The 15,971-nt window shown below is 43.3% G+C and overlaps 1 protein-coding gene across 1 annotated transcript in view; it reads right to left on the bottom strand.

Annotated features, from left to right (window-relative positions):
* The window catches only part of kdrl (kinase insert domain receptor like), a 46,483-nt gene that overhangs the window by 27,284 nt on the left and 3,228 nt on the right, over nucleotides 1-15,971 (bottom strand). Inside the window, 9 exon segments of the mRNA XM_030793107.1 lie at nucleotides 1,815-1,971; nucleotides 3,421-3,590; nucleotides 3,729-3,855; nucleotides 3,962-4,133; nucleotides 4,325-4,461; nucleotides 4,702-4,864; nucleotides 6,182-6,309; nucleotides 8,366-8,601; nucleotides 10,812-10,908. Coding sequence (XP_030648967.1) covers nucleotides 1,815-1,971; nucleotides 3,421-3,590; nucleotides 3,729-3,855; nucleotides 3,962-4,133; nucleotides 4,325-4,461; nucleotides 4,702-4,864; nucleotides 6,182-6,309; nucleotides 8,366-8,601; nucleotides 10,812-10,908 — 1,387 coding nt within the window.

The raw sequence follows: 15,971 nt of genomic DNA, 5'->3' as shown, positions 1-15,971 counted from the left end.
CGTGACAGGAAGGGCTGAATCATGCGTCACCAAACAGAGGAAACACCCCCACACTCTGGCCTGTCGAGATAAGGCTGGTCCCCAGATCTACGTGGATCAACAAGGGACGACTGATAACTTCTCACCCCCAGTGATTAAAAAGATCCCTCATGCTCCTTTCCTCCAGCACTGCAGAAACCATCACTTCCATCCACACTTTAACCCTGACCCCCCGCTCCCCAACACACACATTCATTAACACGTCCACTAATCTTGAAGTTCAGACCGGCAGCGTTAGAGGGGCATAAAGCGTAAATCTTCATGGTAATTGGCCAAGGTGCATATGGATGTGCCCCCCTTATCTCTGCTGGGTATAAAAAAGGTCTGCTCTTTTTCATTAACAAGGTTATAATAATTACCCTCTCTGATAAATTCTTCTGACTGGCTGTTGAGAAGCAATACAATTCACATTCATGCAATGTTTGTTTCAACAGTTGTGTCCAAGTATCTTTTTAAAGCCCCAGAAATGGGGTTCGTTTGGCACCGCTGACCTTCCATATTATTTCTGTCACAAATTTGGCAAAAAGAACCGTCTGAGGAATAATTACTCGTAATTACCAGGGTCGAATCACACCGCATGAAGTGATGAACATAATTTTAGGCTCTCATTGTGCACTTTTCCGAAAAAAGGGTTTTTTTCCCCCTGCGCTTCACAGTCACAATAACCGTTCAGTAATGGTCTATTGTTTGCTTGATCTTACAGCTCAAAGGGCTCCTGCTGCTATGGACTGGCTTGGGCTCAATGGGAATGCTCATCTAGTTTATGGAGGTTCACTAACAGGCAGACATTAACTGTGGGTCAGTCCAGCTTTCAGCACTGGAAAAAAAGCTCGGGCAAGTGGAGACTAATAATATGTCCTTTCCCACTCAGCAGGGACCAGCGGCGGCAAATTGAGGAACGCTCCAGGGCTGCATTTCTTTGATAAACTCACTTTAGTATGGGCTGGTGACAAGAAGATGGATGCTGTTTATTTGAAGACCGAGAGCTCCAGGTCTCTGAGGCTTCTTCAGAGGATTCAGATGAAGGCGTGTTTTTTTTTTTTTTTTCCCTCCCATCACTTGGCATATGAGACTGGGACAACACATTTTTCCTTGCTTCTCCATTTTACCAATCTAGGGGAACATTCTCCAGTCTAAGAATGGAGGTTAAGAAATTATTTTTGCTGGACCGAGTTGAGTTGAACCCGGGACATGGGTTGTCCTTTACTGCCCCGTCTCTTTCCAGAAACCGCAAACAGGAAGAGTGGATGTGAGAAGCAAAATAACTCTTTCACATGCCTTAATGAGCCGTAGCAGACAATTGACCGAATGACCTCCAGTCAGACTGTCATGTTGACTCATATTTATTTATGAATGGCCTAAGTGGGAGCCCTGGGGAGGTAGATTTGCTCTCAGACCAGTCACTGTGTCTGACTAGAGCTGGGAGCTCCAAGTTCACGCACAACATTTTAAAACCTCAAAGTAAATGAGGCTAAAGATAGAACTCCAGCTGAAACGAGGAGAGACGAGGGGTACGGGCATTTTTTTCTGTTAAAGGTTACAGATTTTACCAATTAATATTTACATTTTTTATGCAACATTCGTTAAATCCCCTGGCTGAGATCAACACGACGATAGCCCTGTCAATGCAAATGGTTAGAATTTACATGTCAGCGTTTTAGTGCAACATTAAATAGCGCTCACAAGAAAACTTTGATCTAAATCTCAGACTCAGAAGAACCGATGTTAATCATGACTGACTTTGCCTCAGGGAGGAAATGCAATGGATAACTCACTCTGTGAGACCCTGGCTGAGGTTACATGGTTGCCATAGCCAGGTGATGCTGGGTGATGGAATCCCATAGGCGGTGCAGGTGAACTGATGCTGTTGCTCATACTGGTACATCTGAGGACCAATGGGAGCCACCTCTTCCTCCGAGATCGTTGGCCTCACTGTTAACACAAAGATACACACATTCAATGCATCACTTTCCTCAGTCTCTCAACACTAGACGTTGCAGAGATGACTCTATAAGTGCACACTAACACATAGCGTATGAGATAATAAACATATCATTATGATCAAGGTCCTGGGCAGATGCAGATGATGAGGCTATTCAGCGAGTAGACTTTCATTCAATGACTTTTTTGTCAATACCAGGTCATTGAACTAGCCAACCCTGTACATCTGTGAGTTTCAAACCACCACATCTCGGCCCTTTAAATTCTAATAAACACCAGACCAAAGCCTTGGGAGGAACACTATAATAAGCCCTTAACTGTACAGAGAGAAAGAAAGAAAGAAAGAAAGAAAGAAAGAAAGAAAGAAAGAAAGAAAGAAAGAAAGAGTAGAGCTGATAAGACCAGTCTGCAGCCTGGTTTCCCTCAGCACTCCTGTCCTTGAAGTCTCCTTACATACAGTACATGCAAACACTGGGGGGTAAGCAAGAGGAACTGCAGCAGTGGACTGACTTCAAATACTTGATGAATGATGTTTAAAATGGTTCTTTAATTGTTACCAGGGATCAATGGATTCCATCTACTCTGTTTCTGTGGCTTTTTTTTTTTAATTCAGTCTTGTAATTATGTGTTGTGAAGCAAGACAATGAATTAGAGTAAATATTTTATTGCTGAAACAGAGGGGAGTGACCATCGTCCTATTTGAGGATGATGGAGGGATTCTTAGAAACTTGGCTGAGGAGCAAATGGAAATATTTGGGGGCTGTTGGGGGAGGGGGGGGGGGGGCTCAAGTGATTTTGTCAGGGCACTGACTTTTGTGATGCAGCAGTTCGTTACACAATCTCCTCATTTAGGCATATGCAGGTCCACATCCTAAACATGTCCACATCCAAATGTTCAAAGCTGGACTTTACTTTTCTGTATTTTGCTTATGGAAAAACCTGATGACTGAACTGATATGATAACATATTTATATAGAATGAGCTATCATATGGATGTTTTTTTTTTTTTTTGCTGCAGTGATTGTTTAAATGTATCTAGTCCTGCTTATATTGTTATTTACATGCTTACTATATTCAAATGGAACGAGAGAATGTCTGTTTGGGGCAGAGGAAAGCTGTGTGCAGTGCTTGATGTGCAGACCAAACCACTCACAACCACCACTACCCCCAACCCTCCTAAACCCCCCCCCCCCCACCCCCACCCCCACCAAGAAAGAAATCTTCAAAGGCCACTAATAAACTCCAGCTGTAATCACTACGTCAATCCAGCAGGCATAACAACAACCCCAAAATTCCTATCATAGCAGCTACCTGCAGCCCAGCTCAGTGGGCAAAGACAGTGCAGACCGCTCAAAAACATGTGAAAAGGGATTGCTTAATGCGTCCGGTTTCCAGTAAGTGTTGCGGTGTTTTTTTGCGAAGTCTTTGTTCTGTCCGTACCGTTGACCCACAGCGTGTAGCTGAGGTTCTTGTAGAGACCCTTCTCCTGGTTCGACGCAGCGATGGTGAAAACTCCAGCGTCCCTCTCTTGCACCTCCTTGATGATGAGGTCGTTGCGCGATAACTTGTAGCACGAGGAGTTCTGAGAGATTGGCACGTTGTCCTTGTACCTAAGCAGTTCCAACAAAGAGCACGTCAGGGGAAATTCACCTTTACTTCAGCTTCAGGGCAATGCGAGTGATGATGAGCCAAAGCACGTGACACATCGTGGTATCCTAGCTTTACCAGAAAGCGTAAGCATAGCTTACCATACGACAGTGTCGGGCGCGGGCAGCGCGTTGATCTTCGGTTCCAGTCGTAAATACTGTGTGCCTTCCATCACCCTGATGACCTGCTTTCTGTTGTCTTTAAACGTCATATTGAGGAATGGCTCCTCTGCAAAGTACAACAACAACAACAACAACAACAAAAACCCTTTCAACCAAACCGAAACGGGCAAAATTTGCTTTGTGTAAATGTTACATAACTTCAGCCCACTTACCAAAGACGACGACTTTTACTTTGGCTGTCATCGCATTGTCTTCGACCTCTGCAAAGCATTTGTAGAAGCCCCTGTCTTCTTTGGTCACGTTGTGTATGATCAGAGCATTAGACATAATGATGACTTCGGATGGATTTTCCCTGGTTCCCTTACACTCGTGAGAACGATTCATCTGCGAATTAAAAGAAGAAACCTCTTGACTACTACTTGACTCATACCTTACACAGTCCACATATACCAGAAACAATCTACATTCTTTTGACATTCTTAGAGTCATCTACACTCTACTGACATTGAGAATTCATTCACACAGTAAAGATCAGGCATAGTTGTCCTCATATATGACTTGTAACCTATTCTTACATGTTCCCTTGGAAATTCCCACTTGAACTGGATTCTGCCATTATAGGTCGTTTCTCCAGTGCAGTTGAGCACTAGAGTGTCACCGACCAGGATCCTCACACGCTCTGGGTGGATTTTCACATTTTTCAGCATAGTAGCTATGGAGACAGTAAGAGAACCAAGCGAGAGAGCCATTCAAGTTCAATATAAACCATCCAAAGACATCTGACTGTATATAAAAACCAGCTCCAGCACTCAAAGGTGTTCAAACAACGTTTTATTTTCAGATTAAAAAGTAATTTGATGATGAATAAGGTCACTCTCCGAGCAGTTACAGTGCGAGAGGGAATTCGCTGTGCCCGGGAGACATGTAGTGTGAGCTACACAGGATGACTCACTCTGTCTCTGAGTAAAATAAAGTGACTCAACACGCTCTCCTTTGTCATTAGAGGTAACACATTTCAGCATTCTGTAGACGTCGTAGGGACCGAAGGGGATCCGAAATCCCCGCTTTGGGTCCCACAGCAACTCCTCTCTTACACTCTTTAGCATTGGAGGGAGCTGGAAGCAGACAGAAAGAGAGAGAGAGAGAGAGAGAGAGAGAGAGTGAAAAAGAAATCAGTAAATGACGAGCTGCAGTATGGCATAAGTTCACTTGTCACTGATTATTGTAGAAAGATAAGCGAATATTATCTTCGGGGCAAGAGTGCTGGTTCACCCAGTCTATTATTATTATTATTATTATTATTCTCTTTTACAGACTACTGTTATTACCCCATGCAGTAATGTACAAAATAAGAATCAAAATAAAGTCTGTAAGCAAACAACAAACAAACAAAAAAAAAACGTAGCCAAGTATCTTCCATCATTATGCCTCTTTCTTTGCTCTGAGGCCAAGTGTTGTGCTTGGAAGAGGAAGGAAGGATAAAGGAAGGAGGGGTACCACAGCTCTTCCAAAAGCAGGAAGGTCACTCAACTGTCTGTGCCATCTGACTAATAAGTATTTGTTTGTGGCAAGGCATTGTCAAAGGAGACAGCCAAAGATGCAACGGCATGTCCGAATGCCCACGCGGAGTCTGCCACCGTTGGAACAGAAGCTTTGCCAACATTTCACTATACAAAATCGTCACGCAAGTTATGCTGTCATCTGCTGAGCAAGATTTGGCAGATGAAAATGCAAAGCTATAAAGTGCACTTAGCTCCTCAGACTGGACTGTACTGGCGCATAACTGAATTATGATAGAGCCTGTTGACCTCAATAACTTTCTTGTCCTGTTGTTGTTGTTATTGTTGTGTTCTCTCTCTCTCTCTTTTTTTTTTTTACCTGCATTTCCTAAACGCCCTTGTGTAAATCATGAACTGTATTTATAGACCGAGATGCTATTCTGAGTGAAAGGCAGCGTCTAAAGCCAACTTCCTGTTCTTAAAGGAAGCAGACAGGATGACTCCCTTTTGGCGGCCCTGCGCTTCCCTCTGCCTTGCCCACCATCCCGATCCATTTCCGCTAGTTTGAGTGGCTTTGGAATGGGTGTGAGAAACCCTGAGACTCTCTTGGTCCCACGTCAGTGTCTTACAAAACACGTCCTCCACCCTCTGATGATTTGCAGCTAAACCTGAGACGAATTTTTTCTCCCATTCTTTTTTTTTTTTTTTTTTTCCTGGGATTTGAAATTTGTTCGTTGTTAACGTCATTTCAAACACGCTTAACCGTTTTGAAAAAGTGCGCACGACTCTTCTGTGGTTGCTGCACTGCACATATATTTTTGTGTTTTATGTTTGAGCTGGAATATTCGTTTTCATTAAAAAAAAAAAACCTGAAACTTTTTTAATGTGGTTAGACAAAGTACTGAGTATTTAAACAGTTAAAAAAGTACTCACTGTTTCCAGTGTGACTTTCTGATTGGGAGACGTTGTTCTGCAGGGGATTGTCAAGTGAGTATCATGTCTGTACACAAACAGGGTGTGTGGAATGCTTCTGTACGCCTGAACGAAGGGATGAACAGGATCTGGGAACAACAATTTGTACAAAGTCACCAGAGGAACATTAAACACACCATTAACACCAGCCGTTAAGCCTTTTGTAGTGACCGCTTAAAAAACAAGTTTGCATTGCCATTGTCCCATTGCTGCACAAAAGATGTCAGATTCAAACACAACAAAAGTTCTCCACTCCCCCCCCCCCCCCCCATGCTTTTGACAAAGCGGCATTTAACAGATAAGTTAAGCGATACTGACACTTAGAAAAACGGAGAACTCAACTAAAATTAATGTCAATGTCAGGAACCCTGGGGTGTAATTAAAAAAAAAAAAAAAAATCTCTCAGACAAATGCAGGCCGGTTCTTTCTCCAAGCAGGCCTTCTGATTTGCAGAGTGTCAGATAAAGAAACAAATTACTGACGGAGGTATGAAGTCATCCTCTTTCACAACTGTGCTTGGCTTGACTGTCTGCAGTGACCGAACTACGCTCTGAGAATACGCCTGCCAAACAAACAGGGCAGTATGTGTTAGGCTTAATGTTTCTTTATTTTGTTTCGTTTCACTTTTTTAAACTAAAGGGTCTATAGTGACGCGACCGTCAGAGCATGGTTGTTTTTTTAATAAACATGTTTGAATACGTCCTCGACTGCTGGACCGCCTGCTTAGATGAAACTGTAATCTGTGATACTGTCAACTGACAAAGACAGTAAGTAATGGGAAAAATAGCAACTGAGAATATTCTGAATGCTCTACACCTTGATAAACATCTATTAAATTAACCACATATTTGAATTTAATGATAAACTGAAATAAAGATCCATCATGATAAATGTACTGCATGCTCTGAATATTTTTTTCACATTGTAACATATGGAAGTTACCATTATTTTATTAACAGTATTTTTTTCACTGCGATAGTACTTCCAGTATCACTTTATTATTTACACATATTATCTCTGCTGGAATACGTTACCACGCTTTAATTAGTCAACCTTAAAACACTGGAGATTAGCATGAATCATTGGTCAGCTATGAATGGACATATTTTTTGGCTCTGTGAGGACACCAGTGCCAGTAAACGCGGCTGATACCGTAAGCAGAGACGTGTGACCCTCAAGTAGATACTGGAAAAACAGTAGCTCAACCAGGAAATAATAGCCAATGACCACGGCTTCCGAAGCAATCACACTTCACTTCCTCCTCAGAGAAGAAGTCCAGACTCATGTGAATGCCTTCCTCTCTTTCTCTCTCTCTCCCTCTCTCTCTCTCTGTGTCTCTGTTTTATCATTGTCCTGAGACAGCTGAGTTCCTTCTCTCTTACTATGTCCAGTTCTGGGAGTAAGGACCCCCCCCCCCCCCAAAACACACACACACACTTCATATAGTCATAGAACTGTAATTACAAGTTGGCCCCGTCGCCAGTTGGGCTGATTTATGGCTTTGCTGGAGTCTCGGTGAGGTGTGCAATGAGCCTCTCATTAATTTTTCTCTCCATCCTGTGTGATTTTTGTAAAGGCCTGGAGTTCATCCAAGTCTGATATCACACAGAGACAGACATCAGATTTCTCACTGAACGTATCCTTGTCCCGGTCGTTATGAAATACAAAAGTGGGGATACTTTATTTTTTTGGACTTGTGTAAGCTGTAAGTGTTGGACCATTTAGAATCAAAACAAGTCATTTTTTTTAACATGACTTGTGTTTTGTTTTGTACAAAATGAAAAGAAAACATTGTGAGAAAACAGAAAAAAGTGCTCTTTACATATCAGAGAGAAATACAGACCTTATCTGCGCAGCTGTAAATAAAAACAGGATTTCATTTAAATGCCAGGAAAATGTGCACGTGTTCACTCATGTGTTTTCCCAGGCAGGGGCTGCATTGTCAAAATAGTAGTCTGTTGCATTCCATAGTATACCACAGAAAATGTTTCAAATGTCAACAGAAGCATTGCTTCTTGTATCATTTTTGATCACTTCACCTTTAAGCCAAGGTTGAATGATACAACAGCTAAAAATCCCCTCCCCATTCAAAATATCACATTTCAGAACTACTTACTAACCCATCACAGGCACAGACTGTCTCACCTTTGACGAAAACATAAGTGGAGTTCTGGTAGTGTTTGGAGTTACGGTGACTGCAGTTGTAGAAGCCTGTGTCGTTGCGACTCAGGTTGTGTATGACCAGCTTGCTACAGTGTGAATGGCGTCCATGTCGCCTGTGCCCGGTTCCTGCCACGTCGCTCTTTCCACATGGCTCCACCGTGACTCCTGCGGAAGACAGGGTCCGAGAGGGCAGTCTCCACTCCAGGTGAGTCGAGCCCCTGATATAAAGAGAGCGCATGAGGAATACATCAGACTGAGCTCATCCTCCACTGTACGACGCACTAGAATATTTATCTCCGAGTCCTGTTCTGGCAGACCCACACTTTTTCTACATTTTGGGTCTCTTCCAGTATTAACTGCACCTGCTTCGACTAATCAAGGGTGTAATAATTAGCTGATGAGTTGAATCAGGTATTGGACCATCAGGAGATCTTAAATGTGCAATGCTGTGAACCTTCGGTAGAAAGACTGTAAAGCATTGACCTAGAGTATAGACTGAAACACAGAAACATGGGTGTCAAAATTCCAGCCCTCAGGATATGCACTACACTAGTTTGATTTTGTCGACTGGTTGTCCACATTATTTTTGGGAGCTGAGTTTTTTGGTGCAATTAGACGGTGCAGTTCATGGTTTCAGCAAAACCTGTAGACGTCGTAGCCCTCCAGGGCTGAAGTTTGAAACTCTCGGACACAGAGAGAACAGAGCCACTGAAAATGCACCCAGAAGCTAAAAATGGAGCGCTGCTCTTCATTAAACTCTCGTAATCCTCTTACTGCTATTCATCTATTTACCACCACAGACAGAAAGCATTCAGCGTTGGTTTAACGTCAGACTGTGTGATTCTAGTTTTTTGATGCATTTGTTTTTTATATTTATGTTTATCATAACCCATGGATAAGAACTGCATTATATTGTTTACTGGCTCACCTGGAGGCACGTACATGAGAATGCTTTAGTTTGTATAACCCATGTTCCATGTGCAACAATCAGATGTCTCTATTGTGGAAATCCCTGAATTTGGAAAATCGTGTCAGCAGAAATGATTGCCAAAGCAAAGAAAAAAGAAAAGACTACGCCAACCAGTCTACAACACGGAGTTTGTTGCAGTTCCTCAAGAGGATACAGACCTTTTAGTTCTAAATGTAATTGGACTAAATGAACCACAGCTGTTCCTCATTGGCTCTGCCATTGCTATGGATCCTGGTTGAGAACTCAGGAGAACGGAGCTCCTCCGCTGCGCAGGCAGCTCAGCCTGTCTCTGAACCGTATCCACCAATCACATATAGCTCATCTCTCATTTCAGCTGACCTCGTCTGGACGGCTGTATCGTCATAGCATTTGACATGAACTTTAGGCATCAAACCAATGGATTACGCTCAGCATTTGGGAAGTGGACTCTTGTCAAATGAGCTTGACGATCTTCAGAACTGATATATAATTGGGTGAACATCTGGACAAATTCTGACACATCCTATGAAACCATGCGTGGATACATATTCAGTTTTTTTTTAAAAATGTCACATCTTATGCAGAGACAGCCCCATACCGGTCCTCAAACCATTTTAAATTAGGTTTATTTTGAAGTTTTTTGAAGTTTGCATGGTTAATCTGGTGTCATCTGATAAATTCCACTTTCACATGGGAACTTTGCATTCCAGGATGATGTGTTCAAATAACGCATATTTCCGACAACATCCATTTCAAAAGATCCCATTAAACAGATCCCAGAGGAACATCAAACATATCTCAAATACCAGCGCTTTTTGCCCTAGCCTGACGGGTCAAGCAACTTCAGAACCTCATCAGCCAGAAACCAAGACAGTATCAACTCAGCCCATAGCACATATGGCCTTGTAGGGAAGCGTTGCTTTCGATAGGTCCAGAGGGGTTCGAATTCCTGGCGTGGTTGCAGTGTGATGCAACCCTCTCTCAATACTTAAAAAATGTGTATGTTTCGACCCAGCAGTCTCTCTCTCTCTTTTTCTCTTCAGAACAGTCAGGATGGATGGATAAACTGGGACCGCTTTAATCATTCTTGGTCAGTGGTGTCACGGAATTCTCGCTCCCTTAGGCTAAAAGGCTTGACATTCACATCAGATTCTGTTAGTCTGTCCTACTAATCCAACTAGTCTTTTCCCACTAGAGGCCTCAATTGCATTTTTGGCTTCAAGAGTGTGGTAAAAAATATTTTTCTATGCCAGTCATATCTATGCCAATGCCCCCCCCCCCTTGCCCCCCCCCCCCCCCCAAAAAAAGTAACTGTAAAACTAAATGTCACCAGGAGGGCAGGTGATGTACATGGAAATATTATTAGCCATTATTAACTACTGAATATGAACTGTGCATGTGTGTGTGCACGTGTGTGTGTGTGTGTGCGTCTGTGTGTGCGTGTGTGTGTGTTTGTAAGAGGGAAGTTGTGGACAGTACCTGCAGAAGAGTTTGAGTGTGTTGTTGGCATGATACAGGTGTGTGTCACCAGCAGGAAACAGCTGCGGGTCAAGCCACTCATGTCCCTCTGTCAGCCCTGCAGACAGCAAAGCAGCACAAAGTATATGAGAGCAGGAAACAATAAGTTCCACTATACACATATTCACACAGAAGACAACAGAAAAAAAAAAATATATATATATATATATATATATTTATATATATATATTCAGTTCATTCACTCACATCTATATCACTGTGTCATGATGTAGCTCTTCAGAAGTGGACAAATAAGTTTTGAAAAAAGTGTGCAGTGTCTAAGGATTGGTGTTCCACTGCCCCTACTGTTAGCATCATATAGCAGTTGAAGGAGATAACAGGACTGAATGGAATGAGCCACATGAGTTATTAAGGCCTCAAATTGTGACCCCCCCCCCCCCCCCCCCCCCCCCCCCCCGCCCGTGTGTCCATTTTGTGAGTATTCCGGTGTGGCTCTGTTCTGATTCTGTGTGTGTTATGCAAGCGCCTTTCCGCTCCCATGTGGAGAGCTAGGATCCAGTTCAGTGCAGTCTAGCCTATGCTGGCAGAAATGTGTGTGTGTGTGTGTGTGTGTGTGTGTGTGTGTGTATGTGTGTGTGTGTTTAAAAACCAGGGGTGCAGCTGTGCCCCCACTCTACAGAGGTCACTCCTGTCACCACATGTGTGGTCAAAACCGAAGAGAGCTGGGTAGGACCCATATCGGACCAAACGATGTCCTGAAGCACTTCCCTGAGATCAATCAGTCATTTCAGCTCTGAGGGCCCTCTTTCTCTCTCTCTCTCTCTCTCTCTCTCCTTTACATAACACCCTGCTGTTTTTCTCCCACGGGGCCTTTTTCATTCACCACTGACCTTCTGTGGGATCGCTGTGCTATTATTACTAGCGTGGGGAAGACGACCTGAAACATTGTTGGATTAAAGAATCAAATTTGGTCTCCGGCCAGGTGAAGCTGATGATAGGAGCAGCGGGCAGCAGTCAGCAGAGGAAACACTGTCATTCTCTCTGCTTTGCCAGGGACCTGTGACTGTCTTCCCCTAAGTGATTTCCCTCTTTTGAATGTACTCCCCAAACAGCCTTAGCTCTGATATTGTGTGTCTGCGTGTGGAAGCTAGCTCTCATTGCTGGCCAAAAGCACTATTTCAATTTGCTATTTCAAGTGCTGTGTCTGTAGGGGAAACTTGTGTTTGAATTACTGACAATAACACAATGGAATTGTACAATGCTGTTTATTCTCCATCTCTGTCTCAAGCAATTCACCCCTACCCACATTGCATGTCCACGTACATCCTTGAAAACACTGTCTTCTCTCTCTCTCTCTCTCCCTTTCTCTCTCTCTTACACGCACACACACGCGCACGCACACACACACACACACATACACACACACGCACACACACGCACACATACACTCACACACAGAGACTTATTCTTTATTGTTAAAGCATTATTGTGGAGGCACAGCTGTATTCGAAGAATGATGAACTTAGCACACCAGTGTCGACACTTAATATCAACTTCCTCCCCAACATGTTATAACATCATTGTTGTTTTGGAGTCCAAGGTTAGTTAAGGGGAACGGATGTTGCTAATCCTTTTCACGCAAAGTACACTCCTCACTCAGCTTGATTTTGCCCCTGGTCCAGAACCACTCACATGACTGCAGCTGTATCAGTTTGATTCCCCCTTCTCTTTCCCACCAAGTTGAAAGATATTTCTTCTCCAATCGCATGGTGTTTTCTTTCTTTTTTTTCACTGCTTCCTGATGCGTGATGTTGTGGATATTGACAGATGCTATTGACTCTCACAAGTTACGTCTAAACATCTCAGCTCAACGATCAGCAGCTGCTTTCATAAGATGCGAACATCACAAAGTTCATATCTTGCACCAGTGCTCCCTGTGTTTGAGTAATTTGGTTAAATTTCTCATTTGTAAAATTCTTACAGCATGTGCTCGTATTTCACAGAACATTCCAGGAACAGGAAGGGCTGGGACTTGTAATACTTCATATCCTGAAAAAAAAACATAAAAAAAAAACAAAAAAAAAAACCCCACAGCCACAAGCACATCTAACTGACTCTGACAACTGGAATTAGCTATACACTAAACTCATCTCTCTGTTGTCGCCATAAACAGAGACATTTGCCACAGAGACAGAAGCTCATTTTCTCCATTTCCCTCGCAACTCCTCTGTCTCTCTCACACATGTGGTGAACCTGCACAGAAGACGCCGTTGAGGAACACGTCTACCAAAAAAAACGCGCCAACATTCCTCGGTGTCCTCACAGCTGGCCAGTGCAGCAGCCCGCCCCCCCCCCCCCTCTGATCCCCCCCAGCAGACCACTTAAAAAGAGCCCTTTCTCATAAAAGCCCCAAGTTACTGTCTCTTTACACCCACATGTTCCCTCCCCTTTACCCCCCCCCCACCTGCCCCTGATGCCTGCCCAATGCTGACCTCAGCAAGCAGCTTCGCCCCCTCTTCGACAGCTGTGTGCCGCATTCTCTCAGCGGAACGCCTGAAAAATGCCAGAAATGAGGCTTGTTGTTGTGCTTCAAGGGGGCCAGGGACCTGGTTTTCATTAAGGCCCATTAAAACAAAAGGACAGGCATGGAAGGATGGAGAATACTACGCGACGCGCGTTGCCATATTTAGCATACTTGGCCGGGGCTCTTAAATCCATCGTAAAAACTCACGATTGACGGGAGCGTGAGTTATCGAAGGATCCGTTTATAACGGCTCTCCTTAGAGCATTTGGACACAGGGGAAAGAAAAAAAGACACAGGACAATATTTACACATCTCTCAGTGCAACCAGACTCCTAGTCCAAGCACCAGGATTCTTCCTCTGTTCAGATTTGTTTGTGCTAAAGTAGAAGAAAGGGTAGTGAAAAAAAAGGAAACAACGGAAGCACTGCAGTTCAGTCCTTCAGCAGTTCAGGGAGATGCTGATTTATAAGCTAATTCGAATCCAATCCATTGTGACTCTCTGGATGCCAAATAATGGCTCTTCAAAATATATAAACAGTATCTTTTGTGTTTTGTCAAATGCTTGTATACTCCAACAATGATCTAATAGTTACGTTGCATGATGGGTTCTTAGTGCTTTCCAAAAGCCCCCCCCCCCCCCCCCCCAAAAAAAAAACAGCAAAACATCCGATTTCATGTTTCTGTCAGTACACTTGGTGAAACCACTCTGTGGATTATATCGTGCCATCCTCTGTAATGTCGGAATAAGATTTGTAACATCTGAGGAAATCCCCGGTCACAACCCTGCAAGCGCATGGCATAATGTACGGAACTCCCTCTTATGCTGCCGTCAGTTCAGGACTCACTGTGCTTCCCGTCTAATCACTATGATGTACTGTACCAGTATGCCTGCCACACTGGAGGGGCAGCGGAGGGAATCTTTTTTTGGGCAAGTATAAACAATAAAGAACAATGATTCCTCTAGCCTTGGAATCTCCATCCATTGTAATTCCAAGTTAGAGAACAAAAGAGTTAAAAATGATGGACGCCCAGCGACACAAAAAAAAAAAAAAAAAAAAAAAAGAGAAAGGACAAACAATTGGTGAATGTGTCCATGGACACAGCGGCAAAAACAGTGGTCAACGGTAGAGAATGACTACCTTCAATATCTTGTATTTCCCGTGCCTCAAACTTAATTTGTCCTTGATTTCCACTGGAGGACAAAGGAGTCAAAAGGGACGCTTCAAACCATCAACTCTTGGCACCAGTATCATGTTATGATCTATGCACTCGACACTGCAGAGGGGGACTTTAGTTTTGAACTATTTTCTTATTAAGGCTTTATTTGCTTTAAAAGACTCTGTTTGTGCCGCTTACTCACAGCTGATGGTTCTACCCTCAGTTAGGTGCACCGCAAAAGAAAAACTTTCCCACTACATCCACATCCCAACAATACTTACTTATGTCACAGTGTAAGCATTTTTCTTCTTCTTCCTCTTCTTTTTAAACTAAATATTCGTTGGGTTCAGGACATCAGACACGACAACATTGATATGACATGTATAACAGGCTGATGGCAGATTTACAAGTGAAAAGTTTAAAACCTCGACAATATTGGAACCTCCTGCCAAAATACAAGTTTTTGCTACTGCTTCTCCAACTGTGCTGTATGCTTTCTCACGTTCTAGAATTTACTCATATTCCAAGTCCTCCTCCTGCTGCCCAATGTTCTTTGCCAAGCAGCAAGGTTAAGACAACAAAAAGAAAGAAGGAACATTTTATTGGTGTATGTATTGGTCTTCGGAGATCAGGGGACCAAGTTCTCCCCCCTCCTCTTAAAAATATATTAAGGACAAAATAATATAACATCTGGCACAGATAGGTGGTCAACCTGATCACACTTTACTGGTTATGTAATATTAAACTTGCATTTGGGGAATGACAAACACTGCAAATATCCCTCATAAGTGGAACAGAATCCTATAATCTCCTGCAATATGTTGCGAGACTCCGAGGATTTTCGCAGCCATTGAGGTTACGGTGGTGCAGGAGATGCACCTTGAAATTCCAATAAAACGAAGGATATAGAGATATTATGGCTGGCCCCGACCTTGGCCAGAAATATGTGTCAAGGGAGAGGGAACATTTCTCCTCCAAGATAATGAAGGAAATAATGAAGATACGTGTACAGATGAAATATTATCCCTATTAAAATACATGTTATACTGTCTCTTGAATATCTCTGTCCATGTAGCTGTCATGGAGGGAGAGGTAGGAGAGGCAAGCGAGCCGCCAAAACCAATAGAGCTTGTAATTTTTCACTAAAGGAAAACAACCCCGGTGTTGGCAGCCGAATCTCTGAGAGCACAGGCTTGGTCGGAGTTCAGTATTCACTTGTGCTCCGAGCTGCTGCTGAGGGACGCGCCTGTTCTGCACCTGGCTGACCTCTGCTTACTGTAGGCTTCCCAACCTCCACTGCTGCCGTTCAAAAAAAAAAAAAAAAACACACCTGGCAAAGGCTGGACAAAACACTCAAGAAGACGCGGGCAGACGAAACGATTTCAAACCGGTCGACGGTCCGCGAAGGGGTTTTGTGCAGGAGTTTGACTGTTTTGACTATGATTATGAACGTGAAACCTATCTTGTGATGGTCATGG

Source organism: Chanos chanos, chromosome 2, assembly GCF_902362185.1.
Source record: "Chanos chanos chromosome 2, fChaCha1.1, whole genome shotgun sequence".
Taxonomy (NCBI): domain Eukaryota; kingdom Metazoa; phylum Chordata; class Actinopteri; order Gonorynchiformes; family Chanidae; genus Chanos; species Chanos chanos.
The sequence above is the reverse complement of the archived record's forward strand: the minus strand, read 5'-3'. Positions and strand labels throughout refer to the sequence as shown.